This window comes from Lepisma saccharinum, chromosome 5, assembly GCF_977018435.1.
Source record: "Lepisma saccharinum chromosome 5, izLepSacc3.1, whole genome shotgun sequence".
Lineage (NCBI taxonomy): Eukaryota > Metazoa > Arthropoda > Insecta > Zygentoma > Lepismatidae > Lepisma > Lepisma saccharinum.
Window position 1 is genome coordinate 39079082 of NC_139233.1, and position 19734 is coordinate 39098815.

The window sequence follows — 19734 nt, forward strand, 5'->3', positions numbered from 1 at the left end:
TTTCATTCCTTAAAACAACACAGGATGTAGAATAAAGAAGTAGTGAAAATAGCGGTGGACAATTTGCCTACCATTATCTTTGCCGTTGACTGTACACGTGAGGCATAACTTCCGATCACCTCATGTTGAACTTTCTGTAATTTTAACGAATGTATTTTCTTTCTCCTTGACAGATCACAATAGATTGGCGGGAACTGGAGTCATCAAATCGGAATCCAACCACACGAAATCCGAACCAATCAGCGTGCAACGTCCGCCCCCTCCCCCGTCCTTGCTTCCGGAGTTGCGCCATGCCGCTGCGGGGTTCGAAGCCTTGAGCGTCCTCGTCCAGTACCTGGTGGAAGATGTGAGTACCTTGCGATTGAGTTAGGGTTGCAAGACGTCCTGTTTTCTACAATCTGTTTTTATGCCCTGTGAAATGTTATATTGAGTATGGGTTAGAATATAAAATGTCACTGTTGTGTGTTCATGTATGAACTTTTTTCTTTCTCGCAATCCCAGTGTGTGCCCTGTATTTGCAAAGAAAGAATGTGGCAACCTTGGATTGGACCTAGCTAGCTTAATGCGCACCCTCGGGTCTTCACACTGAGTACAGATTTTTGCCTTATTTATTTCTTTGTATGAAAACATACGCTTTAATGTTTTGAATTAGTTTCATGTTCTTTCTAGCTTGATAATACATCTTCATTGTGCCCAAAAATGCCTTAAAAGGCCCTTTTTTTTGGTATTTTTTGCTTACTCCCGCTTTCATTTGCTACAATAATTCTCTGTGAAGTACATTGTAGAAGGGAATCTATTGTATGATAAATGCTCCTTGAACAATTTCATCTAGTCACCATTCATTCATTCATTATCATTGTCGCGATTAACCAAAAGTAGGACCTTCCTGATGGCGTAGTGGTAACCTTGTAATCAATTACCGGTAGACACACACAGTGCTTCGAATCTCACTTTAAACTGTAGTTCCAGTCCCGATTAGCTTATCTGTTCCTAAAGCAGACTTAAAATTTCAAATGTCAATTAGCCAAAAGTAACAGAAAAGTTATACAAGGAATTTGAAAAATGAATTAAGTATGTAACTGAGTAAGGACATTAATAAGTTCATGTTCACTGCCTGTTTGGTGCATTTTTATAGTGATTTTAAGTGCCTATTTTACAATTTTTTGAGTAACTATAAATCCGCACTTTACTTGTAAGATAGAGCTGCAAAGATTACGAAGGATAAGCGAGATTATGTGGTTACATACATACAAGACTCCTCGTAACGTAAAGTGACCAGTACTTCTTCACTACTTGTTCGAGTTTTGAGCCCCGTCTTCCCATCAATCGTTTGATTACAATCAGTATAATAATTTGATTAAAATTATAAATTGATTTTCTTTATAATTAGATAAAAATTCTTATATTTATGATAATGGATGAAATAAGTATCAATTAATTGGTATTGCAGCAAAAATAACCTCCATTAGCTGGAAAGAGTATATGCAACAACCAGGTCAGAACTTTTTTCAAAAAAGAAGTTGCAGAATATGAATATCAGGTTCCGACGAAAGAGCATTCGAGATTGTAATAATTGCACTCTTACACAACATAAATTTCATGACTAATTTGAGCCGGTAAAAAGATATAACAAAATATGACCACGACTATGTTAGTGTAATGATGGGGTCCCGGGTTCGATACCCGGTGGATGTTCATAGTGATTCGGATCCCATTTTAATTCGTAGGTCCAGTCCCGATTAGCCTATCTGTGCATAAAGTGGACTTAAAAACAATAACTCAATGACTATTTCAGTGTATTGATTGTTCTAAAAATGAAAAAGTGTATATAATAAATATTTTGCCAGATTCCAGGTGAAACGAGTTTCCCAGAAAGATAACAACATTAATAGTTTTATTTATTATACTATATCTGATATTATAGCGTAAATAAGTTTGTGTAATGTACCCGACTTCCCTACAAAAAATTCTGGCACGCCCTTGGTTGTGGGCTTCCAATTAACCTCCTTGCCAAATGTGAACGTAGACACAAATTGCAAGCTTTTTCCCCACTCGAGAAATGGCGGAAGACTGAAAATCCACACATGTTTGAATGAACCGCCCACCAACGAGCAATGCATTATGTGTGGTCTTTTTTAACTTAGCCCGCTCCAATTCCGAGGTTCCTTGTAGTTGCCCGACTGCTGTTAAAATATTCACACGGAAGATTTAAAGATGGGCGTCCGTCAAGAATGACGAACTGGGGCTCTAGACAGGAGGATGAGGGGTTAATTGGCAACCCGCTCCTTCCTCTAATTCCACGCCACGTTACCGTCGCAGCCGAAACAAACTGAATAATTTTTCGCCGAGAGACGCTTCTTTCTTTGACGCCATCTTTTTCCAGAAGTTGGTTCTCTTCCCTGTGATCCGTCACTGGAATAATTTAATTGAAGAGCGCCGTAAAAAGTTGAAGGATTTACCGTCGTTAGTCTGTCCTAACTCGTCAGGGCAACTAGTTCTCCAAAACGCCCGGCGTCGGCCAGACTGAAGTGGGGTGTATTTTTGGTGGTAACGCCAGGGTGGTGGCTAGATTAATTGAGGTTTTTGATGGTGGATGGCAGCCTCATCAAGCCTAGTAACTAATAGAAGTTTCACTTTGGAAACGAATGTCTTGGCCAGGAACACGTCGGCGACTGAGTCGAAAAATGTGCACTCGTTAATCGTTGTGGCATAGGCGCCGACTCCATGGGGCTTAGGGGGGCTCGAGCCCCCCCCCCCAATGTTAATGATGTGGGGGCAGAGCCCCCCAAATAATTTTGCTTAAGAGGATCTAATGTATTATTTTTCTTCTCTTGTAAAGTTTACTCTGAATTGTGCCACATGAACTTAACTTTAAATACACATTTGAAATGTTCTAGACCATCAACTTTGGGGGGGCTATGACTGGAGACAGCAAAACACATGACTTATTACTATATACTAAGTATATAATTATTATTTACTATTATACATATATTAATCAGAGACATAATGAATTTAGCCAACGACTTGTTAAAGACTAAAAGAATGCAAATATTTAGGAATATTATTGATGTGAATGAGAAGGCTGGTCATACTAGAATGGGACCACTTTGCCCTCGTCGGTGGACGTTGAGAGCCTCCAGTATGCAACTGATCTTAAGGAACTATGAAAACCTTCTCAATTTTCTTGTGAAATTTTCTGAAGAAGATTCTACTGACGCAGCATGAAAATGTGCTGGATACTTGGAGACATTGCTTCACTTCAAGACATTTTTCTTTCTCTCCCTCTACTGCCATCTGATGGGTCCAATAGAAGAGGTAAACTGTAAGATTCAGTCTTCACGCATTGGTGCTACAGAAGTGGAATCAAAACTAAAATACTTGACTGACATCTTTCAAGAAAAGCGAATGTGTTTTGAGCAGTTCTGGCTGAAATGCACAGAGGGCAAACCCAGCCTCGTTGATGAGCCAGAATTGCCCCGGCAACGTCACGTCCCTGAGAGACTTGAAAATCCTGATGCTGCTTAACATCACAAGTTCTACACTCCACAATAGTATTATAAATCAATATACACTGACGTGTGTGACACAGCAAAATCACGTGTTAAACAAGGACAAGAATCTACAGGACTACAAAAAGTAACAGCCGTAGAGAAAGAATGCATCTCAGCTGTGAACAGTTGCACAACAAACTTTCAGCAAACGCGAGAATTCTTTCGCCAAGATTTGGATGCTGATAGGCTCTCCTTACACATGTCCATGCTTGGTGATATCGCCAAACAGAAGAAAGTGGTTCTGACTACCATACGTGACATAAGGAATTTTTTTTTGGAAGACAGCACCCTCCAGGAGCCAAATTCATGATGGTCCTCCGCACCTTGCCAGTGACGACAGCCACAGCCGAAAGGTCATTCAGTGCTATTTGCCGACTAAAGACATATTTGAGATCTACAATGAGCCAGAAGAGACTAAGCAGCTTAGCGGTACTCCACATACATCAATTTGTGCTTGATAATTTGGACTTGAGACCACTCGTTAATGAGTTCATAAAAAATAACCCACTGCGTAGAGCAACTTTTGCTTTATTTTTAAATCATGTTCATATGTTTTTGTTGTGTATGTCACTTTATATCTTAGTGTACATGCTATTTTTTTATTATTGCAAAATTAAATTTAAAATGTAAAATATTGTAGCAAGAACAAAAAAGTAAAACTATTTTCCTGCGATTTGTGTTAGCATTTATGTAAATAATTATATAAAACTGTTAAATATTCGTTATTTTATGGGTTATTTGCAACCCGTCACATGTCTGTTGCAGACATTAAAACACACTCATGCCCTCGCCGGGACTCGAACCCGAGACCACCAGATGAAAGCGAGTTGAGTCGACCACCCAACATGCTCGGCTACCGAGGCCGGCATAAAACTGTTAAGTATATATAATGATAAATGAACCAAATGTTACATTAGGTAATATGACAGTAAATCACGCTAAAACAGTCAAATTCCTGGGAGTATGGATTCATGAAAGCTTAAAATGGGACCCACACATAGATCACCTCTCCGCAAAACTAGGTAAAATTATATTTGGCATTAATACACTGAAAACAATATCAAACTTAGAAACATTGAAAATACTATATTACACAATGTTTCAATCTTTATTAACATACGGTATAATCTTCTGGGGAAATTCCACTAATAGTAATAAAATTTTTGTGCTGCAAAAGAAAATTGTCAGAATAATAGCAGGAGCTAAGAGAAATACACCCTGCAGAAGACTGTTTAAAAATTTAGGCATATTACCCTCACCATGCTTGTATATACTTCATCTGCTGATGTATGTAAAAACTGACTTAGATTCCTTCAAATGTAACAACTCCTCACATAAATATTATACAAGGAATGGCAGCAATCTCACAATACCATCACACAACACCACATTATTTGAGAAAGGACCTAAATACATGGCTGTTCACTGTTTCAATAACCTTCCGAGTGACATAAAAATAATACAATCAGCTACCTCATATAAAAAGCATGTAAAAAAATACCTATTAGATCATTGTTTTTATTCTGTTAAAGAGTACCTGACAATAAATTGCAAATTGTCACATCCTAAATAACTCCTAGGACATGTATATGTATGTATTGATTTTATCTATTATATGTATGTAAATTTAATGTAAACCTTGCATCTAACAGCAAGAACAAGGAGAATCAATTATAATGTAATCAATGTTTTTTTAAATGTTATGTATAATATCTTCATACTTGTACCTATTTGAAAATAATTATTAACGGTAATGTGCTGACATGTTCCATACCATGTGTGGAAAACAACCACTGTACAATGGTCAAAAGGAATGAAATAAATCATATCATATCATATCATACTTTTCAATAAAAATGTTAATTGTTATCTAAAAAACAAATGAGCATACACAAAAGACATAAAGAGACTTTGAAACATTTTCTAAACGTTTTTCATGTTACATTTTATTTGCATGAGGAATATAATAGCTGCTTAAAAACTGCTATACGAAGACGTAATTTTTATTTTAAAAAAGGGAGGGAGTGAGTCATTCATTCATTTATTTCAGTGATCAGAGCCCCGCCCCCCCAATAATTTTGACAAGTCGGCGCCCCTGCTGTGGTCATATATTCCATTCTTGATCTGCCTATCTGATATGACATCTGTCTAGAGAATTTGGAACTACTACTATTTCCGTGGATGCTTGTTTCACCAAATTTACACAAATGGAGAAAACGCTTGAAAAGTACATTGTTATTGAGCAAGTGTTTTTGTCCATGGAGGCTTAAAACCAACGACAACCACCCAAAGCCTTCCCCACCATATTTTATCATCATCCAGGATATTTGGAAAAAATGCAACACGAAAAATGCTTCTCAAAATATGATATGCAGTGTTACACTTCGCAATAAACGTTTCCTGATTTAAATCCATTGAGTCAGAAGTTGATGTTTCAAATTTCTACCAGTTAATTTAAAGTAAGTAAATAAATGGTTCGATGAGCAGGTATTCAAAAAATATGATGTGCGACTTCTCACAAAAATATGAACTTCATGACCAAATTTCCTTCCTGACTTTCAAATATATTCCTCGATCGAGGGATAAAAGTTGTAATAAGATATGAGAATAAATGTGTATTTTAATTAATGGTTTGACACGTTAAAAAATAAAGGGAAAATAGTTTGTATCAGATATTCGCTGTATTTCGGGTGAAAGTATCCCAAGGAGACATCATTGTGTAATAAATTTCATATTAGCAACTTCATCTTCCTAAAAAATTTCTCGGTACTCAGATTCTAGTTACCGCTATTATTAAATCGAAAAAAAGTAATTGTTACTTCCAAACACTGGTTTCAGTAAACCTGTCTCATTCACTTTCACACTTCTTCCTCAAATTACTCATCATCTTTGTACAGATTAATTTACTGTAAGAAGGTTCCCGGCTTCCATGTTAAGCCTCCTCCCATCCACACCCTTCCCTCATCATAATCGCCTACATTAGACGGCAATCCCCTGCTTCTTTACATTGGAGAAGAATGTGAAATTTCGACACGTCTTTTCTGCTAAACAGACATCATGCTTCTTATCCACACTTATTGCTAAAGCATTTGATTTGATTTATTTTACTTCGCCTTTTGTGCCACTTTTGGCTAATTTGCGACAATGGGGATGAGTGATGAAGTGATGAGATTGATGAATGGACACTCTCAAACATCCATGCCTAGACCGGGATTCGAACCCGGGACCCCTGGTGTCGTAACACGATGTGCTAACCACGGGGCTGGCTTATTGCTAAAGCTAAACACATATCTGAGCATTCTGCAAGAATTTTCTGCTAGTCATGGACTCCAATCTAATATTCATGACCCCCATAAAGGAATTAATTATTTTTTCTTGTATTTAATTTTATTTGTTGTAATATGATTTTTTTTTCTTTTCAGCTTGATGCCTTTGCAACTCCACATCTAAAGAAAGATTTGGCTAGTATGAAGACTGAATGGTTAAAAACGCAACTAGAATTAGGTAAGGCTGGTCTGACTTTCCCTTCATTATAATAAATATTTTGTTTCCATTTAACAAAAATGCTTGATGTTGAAAATGAGAAAAATAAATTATCAGTAGCCAATGTAAAACTGTGATGATGATGATGATCTAAGAGTCATTCTTGTAACCCACAATTAAATTAATGTTGGTCGATAGTTTCTCACCTGAGTGCATGTACATGTTCAAGAGTGATCAGTGCCATCAGCCTACCAGAGTTTTGATATGAAATATTTTTAGATTCACTTCTGAGGTTTTCTATTAATCACCAAATCAGCTTTTGCACATGATTTTGGTAGTTACGGTGGAACTCCGATTTTACATTCTCATAGTTTACATATTACCACTTTATACTTTGCCCCAATGAAACCAAATGTTATAATGTCCAGAACTATACTTTTCCCAACGTTCCACATTATATCATAAGTTCACATTATAAGCATATAATCGGAGTTCCACTGTAATAACAATTACACATCTTACATATAATCCCTAGGATATTCATGAAGTGCTGAACTGCATTATGTGCATCTACCTCATAGAATACCAGGACAAAGTTTTGGCTGGTGTCTGGTATTAAATTTGAACAACTTTTCCGATATCGTCCCATTATAAAAAATTGGCTTGGATTGTATGGGAACTAATTTGTTCCTGGGAGCTTCATGTGCTCACCAAGTTTCGCCATTCTACTTGGTTTGTGAAAACTTGATGTTATATCCAATCATTTTGGGATTATTTGTTGCTTATAACATGTATGTGATAAATGAAAACCATTGTTAAAATGCTTTTCTATTTTCGTTCTGCAGAAGAAGCTAAGGCAAGCTACAAACGACTGGAAGATGCTCTGTCGGAAGAAGTGGAGAGGCACCAGCAAAGAGTGGAAGAGCTGGGGAAAGGACATCAGCAGGAAGTTGCAAACTTGCAAGCACGACATGAAGAGGAACTTAATGGAGGTAATTTGTGCTTTCTTTATGATAGTATGACCAGATTTAAAGGACAGATTTAATTTTCCTTCCTCAGTGGAAGGAATTGTTATTTTTGTTTCTGATTGTTAACCTGTATTTGAGACATAACTTTGTTGTATAATTTATATGATTGTATATTATTACATATAGAAGTATATTTGCATACAAAACTATTTAATAAATAAACGGTTACGTTTATACAGAGCATTCCCTGACATTCTCTACGAGACTCGGCGACAAGAGGTCCGGCGTCAGCGCTTGTCTTTCCCGGCAAACGGGTCTGCGACAGTCGCACGCTACAGTCTGTTTTTCGCTCTCCCTGCCTTCGCTCTCTTTCCCTTTCTGTTGACGTTGCAGACTGACGCCCAGAGGCGTGGCGTGCATGTAGCCGCTGTTACCGCAGGTAACACCAAAATATAAAGAATTGAAGAACCAGTCTTAAAATATTATTACGTACATAAACTGGTAATATTGTCGTAAAGTAAACATTGCAGACTGACATTTTTTCTGACACCGGCAAAAGCGAAGAGGAGGACTGATCCGGTACCCTCCACAGGCAACACGAGGAAAGGGCCCTGAGCCCACGCAAGGAAGACTTCGCGTTGCGGCAAAGACTGACCGCGGGAGGAGGAGGCGGGTTTATGGTATGCCTGTTTAGCCGGCGCAGTTGCCGGTGATCCTTACCGGAAACATACCAGTGTTGCCATATTCAATTGACAGAAAAGAGCTAAGTTGCCTAATCGGGTCTATCTTACTCTGAAGGTGTCCAGTCACACTGGGGAACGATGGCGCAGTGGTAGCGTCTCCACCTTATAATCAAGGGATTCCGGGTTCGATACCCGGTGGAGGCACAAGTGGTTCGGATCCAACTTTAAACTGTCCCGATTAGCATTACTGTTCATGAAGTGGACTTAAATCGCCAAATCAAAATTTAAAAAAATCAAATCACACTGGGGCAAAAGCAAACTACCAAGTGATATTTTGTATTTACACTAAATATCAGCGATTATGAAAGTCCTCTTTGTCCTTCTTCGACATCATGGGCGAGAAGGAGAGGAGAGGGATGGGTATGGTCAAGGGGTCCGCTGTCCTAAAAATGTCAACCTAAAATTCTATATTTCACACATATAATATTATTTCGGTTACAGGAATTTGTGATAATTGTTGATAATACTGATTGAGATTGACATACGTTGTCGCAGGAATGCAATAATTTCGGATTGAAGCAATGTTTTTGAGGTGGTAGAACTGCTTTTGGGTGAAAACAATACTTACAAGCATAATTTCCCGATTGTTATCTTAGCACGCTCTGAAGTGTCAGGTGTCGCAGGTTCGAATCCTCAGCAAGAAATGGTTATTTCAATGTTCGTTGTTATTATTTTACTTACATAATTATAAAAATTAATAATTACATATACAAAGAAATAATAATTTTATTTCAATAATTCACCATGCATCCTCATCGTCACGATTATCCTATAAAGCGAAAGCCTTAAAGGTAGCAAAGGACGTAAAATATACGAAATAGTAGTGGTGTCAGAAATGAGATTTCAGTGGATTTAGCGAAACATGGGAGTGGGAGTAGTTAGGAAACAGATGAAGACTACATCTACTCTACATACGTCTTATTTGAAACGAAAAGTTTCGAGATTTGGGCAAATCTGGTTTCAAAAGAACTTAGATGGCAACATTAGTAGAACTGGACTTCTTGCAGGTTCGGAAGGAAATATTGGGGAAGGGCCGATGCTGAGAGGGAAGAGGGCAAGGAGGGTGCTTCACGTGTTACAAAAGTAAACAAAAGTTTGTGGGAGGGACTGTGCAGTGGGAGTTTTGTGACTGGTGTCTTTCGTCTTTATGTTGTTTTCGAGCATTGTCAATTAATTAATGAAGCTTGCTCAGAGTTCCGAGGTGGCGGGTTCATCCTATCTGGACAGTGTGTGTAATCGTGCGATAGAAGATATTTTGAAGCAATCTTTCGGTTCGTTATTTTGCAGAAAAAATCGAAATTGTGGCGAAAGGGAGGCTAAAGCCTATTTTGAACGATTTAAAAACCAAGTCGTCTGCTGGATATGACCGACATTTCAATGTTTCGTGGTATAACGACTATCCGTGGTTATGTGGATGTGTGCAGTTGTCGAAACTCTTTTGTTAGCCATGTACTCTATTTTCGGGTGAAAAAAAAGTGTCGAATTCAGATGTGGATAACGTGGACCATGACCATGACGCACCCAAAAATTCAAATTCAAATGAAAAACTTCTCTTTATGACAGCATCATAGAAGTTTTTTGATTTGATTGATTTTGCTTCGCTTGTGCCACTTATGGCTAATTTGCGAAGATGGGAATGAGTGATGATAATGATTAAATTGATGAATAGACATCACAGACGCCATGCCCAAGCTAGGTTTCGAACCCGAGATCCCAGCATCATATAACTATTTTCAAAGTCGGATTGATCTGCTCTATAAGTAGCCTTCGATGTTTCTGTAAGTATCAAATTACGTATTATTGTGTCAACAACCAATGTTTGCGATTTCACTTTAGTCCTTATGTCAACATTTTTTTCCCTGATTAATAACTTTACCAAAATCTAGTATTGAATTGCATACGTACCAGATTAATATTATATGAACTACTTGGAAGACATTGGGGGGGGGGGGGCATGAGGTGGGGAGGCGCCCAAGTCTCCCTTAAATGTCCTACTGATAACCGGTAACACTTTTAAAAATCCACGCCGCGCCACTGCTGACGCCAGTATAATCCTCCCTCGGAAGTTGTGTTGTGTTGCGTCGTGTCCTTGTGTTGAAGATTGTGGCTTATATGGCACGACAAAAGTTTACATTAAACAAAGGATTTATCTTGTCGAGTTTTACTTCAAAAAGAGGAATTTTGGAGAAGTGCGACGACGTTTCGCAATGAAATTTCATGGTGTTCCCGTTCCACATAGGACCACTGTATTAAACCTCGTAAAAAAGTTTAGAGTAACAGGGTCAGTTCTGAATAAAACTGGAAAGAAAAATGGGGAAATCTAAAAAATAAAATATACAAAGACAATCCGCACACTATCCGTGAGTTAAAAGAGAGTATTGTACGAGAAGTCGGGAGAATTACGGTAGACGAACTTGCACGTGTAAATGCCGATTTCCTTCGGAGATGACACGAATGTGTTGCAGCAGAGGGACATCATTTTCAACACCTTCTGTAGTCAAGGTTAGTACACAATATGAAAACTGTAATTTTAATAGTCGACTCTAGCGACTGTCGCTGACCCGTTCACCGTGAAAGAAAAGCGCTGATGCCGGGCCGCTTGCCGCCGAGGCTCGTAGCGATTGTCAGGGAATGCTCTATAATTTTTAATATCCATTAACCTAAGTCCATGCATTGAAGTTACAAATTCATGATTTTCCGATTTACTCATATTTATTATATTGGACTTGACAGTTGCATAATATTCATTGGCTTCTCTTTTTGTTGCAGCCACCACAAAGCATGAAACAAACAAGAAGGAACTCGAAATGAAACTACTAGAACAGGTACGTGCATACATTTAACTCACCCACACTACAGGGTCTGTATTTTAAGTAATGAGAATAAATCCAGAAAACAAAATTTATTACAGATATCGCTACAAACCTTTAGTAGTCTTCAAAGTATGCCCCTTGAGCGTCAACACACTTCTGCAGGCGAGATTTCCACGCGTCGTACGCTCCCTGAAAGTCAGCAACTGGAACAGCCTTCAGAGCACGCATGCAAGCTGCTTTGACCGCATCCAGGGTTCTGTGGTGGTGTCCTTTGAGGGCTGTTTTCACTCTGGGAAAGACAAAAAAATCTGCAGGGGCAAGGTCTGGGCTGTAGGGAGGCTGAGGAATCGTTGTGATGCCAGATTTCGTCAGGAACTCTCTAACCACGAAGCACGTGTGACATGGCACATTGTCATGATGGAGCTTCCAAGCGGCGGCAATTTCTGGTCGCACTCGGTTGACCCGTCTCTTCAACCTCTTTAGCACCCCCACATAGAAGGAGCCATTGACTGTCTGTCCTGCAGGCACAAATTCCACGTGGACCACACCTTTCTTGTCGAAAAACACAATCAGCAATGCTTTGATTCTGGACTTGGTCGAGGAGACTGCGGAGTGTGCCATGCGGTGCTCTGCTGTTTTGTGTCGGGATCGTACTCGAAGATCCAACTTTCATCTCCGATAATGACATTGTCAAAAAACTGCGGGTTGTCTTCAATGCCTTCCAAAAGATCTTCCGACACGACCGCGCGATTGTGCAATTGCTCGTTCGTCAAAACTTTCGGGACGAGCTTGGCACAAATTTTTCTCATCCCAAGATCCTCTGTGATGATTTTGTGAACAACCATTTTTATCGAGTCCTAGTGTATCCGCGATAAACTGCACACTGACACGGCTGTTCGCGTTCAGCAAATCTCGCACATGTTGTTCGTTGTCTCTGGTTCTTGATGTTGACGGGCGCCTGCGCGGGGTTCGTCCTCCACGCTCTCCCGGCCTTCTTTGAACATTTTGTGCCACCGAAACACTTGCGCTTGTGATAAACTGTCACTGCCGTACGCTTGCCGAATCATTTCCAGCGTTGCTGCACCAGATTTTCCAAGGCGCACACAAAACTTGATCGCGTACCGCTGTTCCATGCTTTGCTGCATTTTGCTCTTGCACACACTACTTTGCAGACGTCCACGCCACGCGTGATCATGCCTCAACGGACGCCAGCAGGCAACTGCCGCTTGGAGCTCTTTTAAGGTCACACTCCCCACTACCAACTCCAACTGGTCCCAGCGCGCTCTCATTACTTAAAATACAGACCCTGTATTTTATTTATGACTTCCTCTCAAATGTGATGTTGTTTTAGCTGTAAGAAAGAAATATGGTGGCCCAATATGAGGTTTCAACTTTGGTCCTTTGTATTTTGCAATGATCAAACTTTCATGCAGAGTGAGCTTTCAAGCCCCATATCATTTTCCTACTAGAGACAGCCAAACACTTTTGAATCCAGAATACCTTGATCCAAAACTAAAACTGCGGAAATCAGATAACTGGATTCGGAATGGAACTCCATAAACCCAAACCAAGAACTGAAAATTGAGTATTAGGGATCTGGAACAAAAAATCAGGTACTAGGATCTGGAAGCAAAAAAATCAAGTATTCACGTCCATCATTACCCAGGACCTGGATATTTGCGATATCAGCCTTTCCCATAGTTAATAGTCTCAATCATAGGCGTACGCATGGGGGGGGGGGGCAATGGGGGTAAATGCACCCCCTAATCATGGACGTCCTAAGGTTTTTTTCCCACAGAGGGTAAGCAACTTTTTTTTCACCTCGATAATAGTGCTGCCCCCTCAAGAAACACACCTTGAATTTGAAATTATCGCATAATCAAATTATACGCTTGAAAATGTACTTTTAGGTTCACATTTGTTTTTTTTTCTAAGGGGGGGGGGGGGTTGTGGCCATCCTCGCCCCGCTTCCAGGCGTCCATGTCCCTAGAAATTTAGGATATAGGAATCTTATTGCCTTTATTAAACGATATTATACTATTAAAGAAAATTAAGTTTGAAGCCGATGAAAGTTCAAAGCAACTACGGGGAAAGGGAGTGCAGTGGCGCAACCACAGGGACGTAGGGGGCGTTGCCCCCAACGTTGGGCGGAAATCAATTTGGGGCAAGCATGGAAGTAAAGGAAAGCAAGACTAGCAGAATCTAAGAATAGCAGGACAAAATGATACTCAAGATGGAATTAGTTTTCACGTCTTTCTTGAATTATTTCTTCCAGACGGTCAAGGGCACCTGCAAGGAAGGGGGGGGGGGGGCACAGAGCTGCAATTACCCCCTCGATTTATACAAATAAAGATACATTCCGTAAAATTTTCTTGCGCGCTTCGCTCGCAATATCTGCTTTTCTTGATGTCTTGTCAAGTTCAGAGCTGTAGCTAGGGGTAGGCGGGAGTCGGCCCTGGACGCCAAACGATCTAAATGAAAAAAAAAAAAATGTAAAACAGAATGCCATAGCACTCTGTAAAAATTATTGTATTAAATTAAATCAATATTGTTCTCATTTTGCAAAAATTTGGATCTGAAAATTTTCTTGCTCGCAGTTTGTTTTCTGTAATGCATTGTAAATTACCAGGTAGAGAAAGTACTGCTTCTAAACGGTTTTCTCTTAAATTCATGAACAATTTTTTGGAGGAAAAGGAGTGCGCACATTTTAGAGACAATTTATATGATTTTTGCTGTTGGTTTGTTATGGGTCGGATGAATCGATTACGTATATATGGAGGGTGTACAGCCATCAATACAATCAGCGAGATAAAATTAGTTTGTTTTTTTGACTGAACTTTCATCAAAGCTTTTACCCCCCCTATATTGTTTTGAACTTTGTAACAATGTTTTCTTTTTCTGTTTTGCATTCTATTAGTTTTAATAGCAACAAGATGATGTAAAGGCTGCCCTGAAAACCAAAACTTGCTCACTCCAATACTCACTTTTATTATTATTATTATTATTGTTATTATTTATATATATTACATTAACTTTTAATCACTATTATTCTAGCATGTAGATAGAGCAGCCAGTGGCTGAATATCACCTGCTGAATAAAGATACACTATTGTTATATTTTTACATTGTCACTGTGGTTCTTTAAAATCGCTCCTTGGGGAGACTGGCCCAAGTACAAGTGAAATCTTAAGAATATGCTAAGAAATGAAATTTTTTCTTCCTCAGGTGGAAGAAACTCGATGCCGTTATGAAGAGGAGTTGAAGAGGCTGGAGATGCTTCATAATGAGAAGGTAGAGGCTCTCCTGTCTGATAGCCAGGCCCGACTCGATCTGCTGAAAGCCGAGCACGAGAAGGCCGTTGTGTTCCTTAAGAAGGAATGGACCGAACGGGAGGACCATCTGCAGAGCCAGCTGGAGACTGTTGAGAAGGAGTATTCTGACCTTAAGGAGAAATCTCGGAAAGTGGTGGACAGCATGCTGAAGGACAAGGATACAAAGCTGCAGGTATTTGCGTTGGACCGTACTCATCTTTATACAGAGCTGTGGCTAGATTTTTCCATGCTCAGGGTGGGAATAGATTTTGATGCCCCCATACACCGATTTGGCGAGTAAGGCATGGTTCTATTCCTGGTGTGACTGAATAATAGGAAAAAAAATAGCAAGAGTGGTAGTAATGGTAAATAAATTCAATAGATTAAACTGGTTTAACTTCCTAACAAATTAAAACTATAGAGCATGCTATCAGTTAATTTGACTTTTCATGTTTTTGGTTTTTCAAATGGGCATGTTATCTGGCCTAATGTGTTTTGGAAATTAACATGTTTTGAAACTTCATCCACAAAAATCACTATATTGCAAACATGCCAATTTCTTTTAAGACTGAATTATATTTACTGAAGGAAATTGCATGCTTTTTGAAGATGTAAAAAATGTGTTTTATATTATTAAAATCTACTTCAACCAACGGTGGCTATTGGCTAAGTTTTCACGAGGTACAGTGTGTATTTATAGCTTTAGAGGGCACACTGTACACCTGTACCTCCCTGTTCCTGTGCCATTAATTTGAATTCATGGCACACTCGTGACATGGAATTGAAAAATTATATATATATCATGGAAATCCATCAATATCGTTTGCATTTCCCGGCAGGAAATTTTTCCAATTTGTTCCAATAGCCAATATGAGGTTTTAGATACTCTATTGGAACCAATTGGTGAATTGTAATGAATTGTGTTCAATTGGAACTAATTGGTGAATTGTAATGAATTGTGTTCTATTGGAAAAAAATCTATTGTTTTTCAGTGCGTTGCTATATAAACACTGCTATTATAAGTTATGAAAAATTATTATCTATACAACTGTAAATGCAATGGAGAAATCATATAAAGCAACTAAAATGAATCTCTGGTAATACATGTGGAATTTGCTACTTAGGAAAACTTTCACATACAAAAAGAACAAGTTTTTTAAGTTTGTAACTTCACCATTCAGTGTTAGTGTCTGCAATTTTCATTAATTTGATAGCATGTTTCTAGGTCAATTGCTTTTGCTAAGAGAAGCACAGGGGATTTGATTCTAGTTGGAGCGGCACAATATTTGGAGTCAAATTGTTGAGGTTTCATTGTTACAAAAGCATAACATAAATATCCACGATGTTATTCCCACCTTCTGCCAGCCAGAGACCTGCAGAGTGTGTTTCATTGCTCCCTTCATAACATTTGGCAGGAAGAGTGGGATGATGTATCGGGGAACACGCTTTATGCCAGGGGTTCCCAAACGTTTGTTTCACGGTGCCCTTAGTGTTTCAAAATTTTTCCATTGCACCCAAGTCAATGTGTAGGCCTATCTAACTAACACTTGCTATGCTCAGTTAGTGTGGTTAGGTTGCTTGCCTTATGTTAAAAAATAAACACACATTTCAAATTTAGAAACATTTGCATTAAATGTATATTGTGTATTTTTGTGATTTACACCTCGCACCTTCAACATATACTCCCATACATTTTATAACTTTGTCTCTAGTTTCAACAAATATATAGAATCAGAAGTTCTGTGGAAATATAGCAGTTACTATTGGCAATAGACAGGCATTCCTTCAAATCATAACATAACCCATTTATCTTTTGATATATGGAGGTTTATTCATATTAGTTTATTTACAGAAGTTAAAACTTGGCCGTTATTCACAAAAATTCCCATTTCAGTGTGTCCTGTCCCCTGTCCCGAAGAGAGTATGTAGACTTGTGTAGCCACTGGCTTTACGAGTAAAGAAATAACCCTTCAGTACCAAAAATTGTGGCCGAAGGTACGTGCGTGTGTACCCGGTTTCCCACATGAAATAATGTGAAAAGAGCAAGTGTGTGTATGAGAAGAAAGAAAGTTAGTTATCTGTCGGTTCCATAGTAAAAGGGAAAGCTCTCCCAGCCACTCCCCTTGGAGAAGAAGGTACATCACAGTACTCTGCCAAACATCTAAGAGTCCACTGCTTTGTTCCCTTTATAGCTCCCCGCTAATGACCTAATTCATTACTGGAAACGTCCGCTGGTCGGTTGTCCAGCTACACACCTGCCTATTCGAACGGCCAAGCATTCAAAGAAAGCCAATACAGAGATACATACACATACAATTTACAACATAAAAAGGATCCAGTAATGATCTCATCATTACAAATTGTATTAGTAAGAAAATACTAAATAAGCACATATTTGGAACAATCATATCATGGATTGAATTTACAATTGTAATTTATGAGACAGGTGAGTAAAAAATATGTGTAGACTAACAAGTAAGTGACATTTCAGTGAAAATATTGGAACATTTTGTGGCACCCCTGTAAGCCGGCCATGGTGCCCGGGTGCCATGGCACACACTTTGGGAACAACTGCTTTATGCTATCAAGCCCACCATGGTGTTCCTTATGCCACCCCTCCCATCGAGAAGTAATTTTAACTTGGTTTTGTATGGGACATAGTTATCTTACCAATGGCCACTTGCTGCAATGTGTTGTTTCTTTAAGCTTATTTTACGTGTTTGGTATATTCTTATTGAATGTGATTATTTTATGTTCCGCGGACAAACTTTTAATTTTCCCAACTGTTTATGATCCAGTTGGAGGATGATGGAAATGTTCTAACAAATGTTTTTTGCTTTTTACACTGTTTCTGAGGAAGTTTTTAGGCTAATCTTACCTTTTATATGGGTTGTGTTTATCTTGTACAGGTGCCTTTACAATCTTGCACTATTAACTTTTCTCAAGATGCTCTTTACATCCCCATTTTAACTTTTAGGTAAGGGTTTTAGATAAGAGGATGTTTTCCTCGGATTCTTTGAAGGGTGCAAAATGGCCATTCACCAAAAAAATTTAACTCCTTCATTCGTTCATTGTATGGTAACTGCATTAAAACATTCCTTTACAGGCTACAGCAGCACGTTGTAAGGAATTACAGGATGAAGTGGACTCACTGCAAAGTGTTCTTGACATAAAGCGAACAGAGCTACATGAGCTGAGGAAGCAGAATGAAATCCTCCAGAGGGACTCTGACGAACTCCCTGTAGTAACTCAAAAAGTCCAGGCTCTGCAGGCAAGAGTAGAAGATCTGCAGGTGCAGCTTCAGAGGAAATCAAGCTTCGAAAGGTAAATTTTTGTTGTTTGGTTGTTCCGTAGGACTAGAAGGCATGACCCCAAGTAACCAAAGTGATTGGCCCAAAGACGGGGAATGGTAATTTTTGCATTGGTTCAAACGTTGGATCAATGTACTGAAAACTAAAGAACGGATAGGTTTGTGTTCTGATATATACATAATTTATTGTGAGGCCAAATGTAAACAATAGTACAAATTATTTATGAAAAAAGAAACTGCCTGTCACATGGTATCATTGTTTTCAATGCAACAATACCTTGAAGTGGTAGCACAAAAACCTTCTAGAGTTTACTTCGTCTTCCACCTTTCATGGAATTTAGTCTGCACATAGCATTGTTTAATCACCTTCACAATAATTTCTGTAAGAGTGTTCTTGTTCTACTACAGCAAAAGAGACAAACAATAAGCAATTCCCAACACATCTTTCATCCATGGCAGCTGACAAAGGACTGGTGAGTGACTGCAAGTTAAAAATTGCTTCTAAATATATTATATAATATATTAAAAATATATTATATTTCCAGTATGCACTGTGACTAAAATATTCGAAAAGAAACTGTTATTTGTCTCTTATTTTACACTCTATAATTTACAGCATACTCCTGAAAGTAGTCAGCATGAAAAAGTTGTTTTTAAAACTGATTTTGACTCACATTTTTTTATGGTTGGGCGTAAGACCAACGTCATATTGCAACCAACATAAAGCTAACCTTTCTCATGTAAAAACTGACGTTGGCCAAACGGTTGTGATTACTTGGGACTTCTATTCAGATTCTCACCAGTTTTCATGTTCATATTTATATGCATGTGATAACAGAAAGAAACAGTAAACGCTTACCACACAAGATGAAAGTTTTGAAATTTTACTGCCCGGCTGCATTTTGAATGAAGGAAAATATATGGTGGTGTTATTCGTGTTGCCACATAATGTGAGAAGATAGCAACATACATGGAATGAAAAGACACCAGGGACGGCGACAGGGGTGGGCACGGGTGGGCAAGCGCCCACCCAAAAATTCCTGTGCCCACCCGATTGCCCACCCAATCAAATCACTAAGTACATATACTTCCCATAAAAAGCGGATTTAACTTTGTCATTAGAAAGCAAAAGGAATTACTGGAGATCTTGAAACAATAGAACTGTGACCAAATGAATTCTTCTATGATTAGAAGCAGGTAGTGGGCTTATAAGGTGCAAAATTATGCAGGGTATGGTCAAAATGAGATCAGGATTTAGGGTGACCTTGAGGGATGTTGCTCTGGGCCTTCACTGGGGGGGGGGGGGACTGCTTTGAAATGTACCACATAAAGAAAACATTAGGTATTTCGGATGTGATGTAGCTTGTCGAAAAGTTATAACTGAAACTGTGGAGGGGATTGAGGTGGGGTCTTGGTGTTGTAAGCTCTGGATCTTCACATATACAGTGAGTCCATTTCGATCTTCAGCCGAGAGATCGGGAGAAGCGTGGCGGGCGGCGCTGACGGAGATGCCGACATTTGCAGCCTGTAATGCCCGCTTATTTTTATGGAC

At 38.9% G+C, this 19734-nt stretch overlaps 1 protein-coding gene across 4 annotated transcripts in view; it reads left to right on the forward strand.

Annotated features, from left to right (window-relative positions):
• LOC145987773 (uncharacterized) overlaps positions 1 to 19734 on the forward strand; it is a 376171-nt gene that overhangs the window by 334328 nt on the left and 22109 nt on the right. For all 4 annotated transcript variants that reach the window (XM_083122457.1, XM_083122458.1, XM_083122455.1 and 1 more), the window contains 6 exons: positions 174 to 346; positions 6977 to 7058; positions 7883 to 8029; positions 11518 to 11573; positions 14787 to 15065; positions 17979 to 18196. In XM_083122457.1, coding sequence (XP_082978583.1) covers positions 174 to 346; positions 6977 to 7058; positions 7883 to 8029; positions 11518 to 11573; positions 14787 to 15065; positions 17979 to 18196 — 955 coding nt within the window. The remainder of the gene's footprint in view (positions 1 to 173; positions 347 to 6976; positions 7059 to 7882; positions 8030 to 11517; positions 11574 to 14786; positions 15066 to 17978; positions 18197 to 19734) is intronic.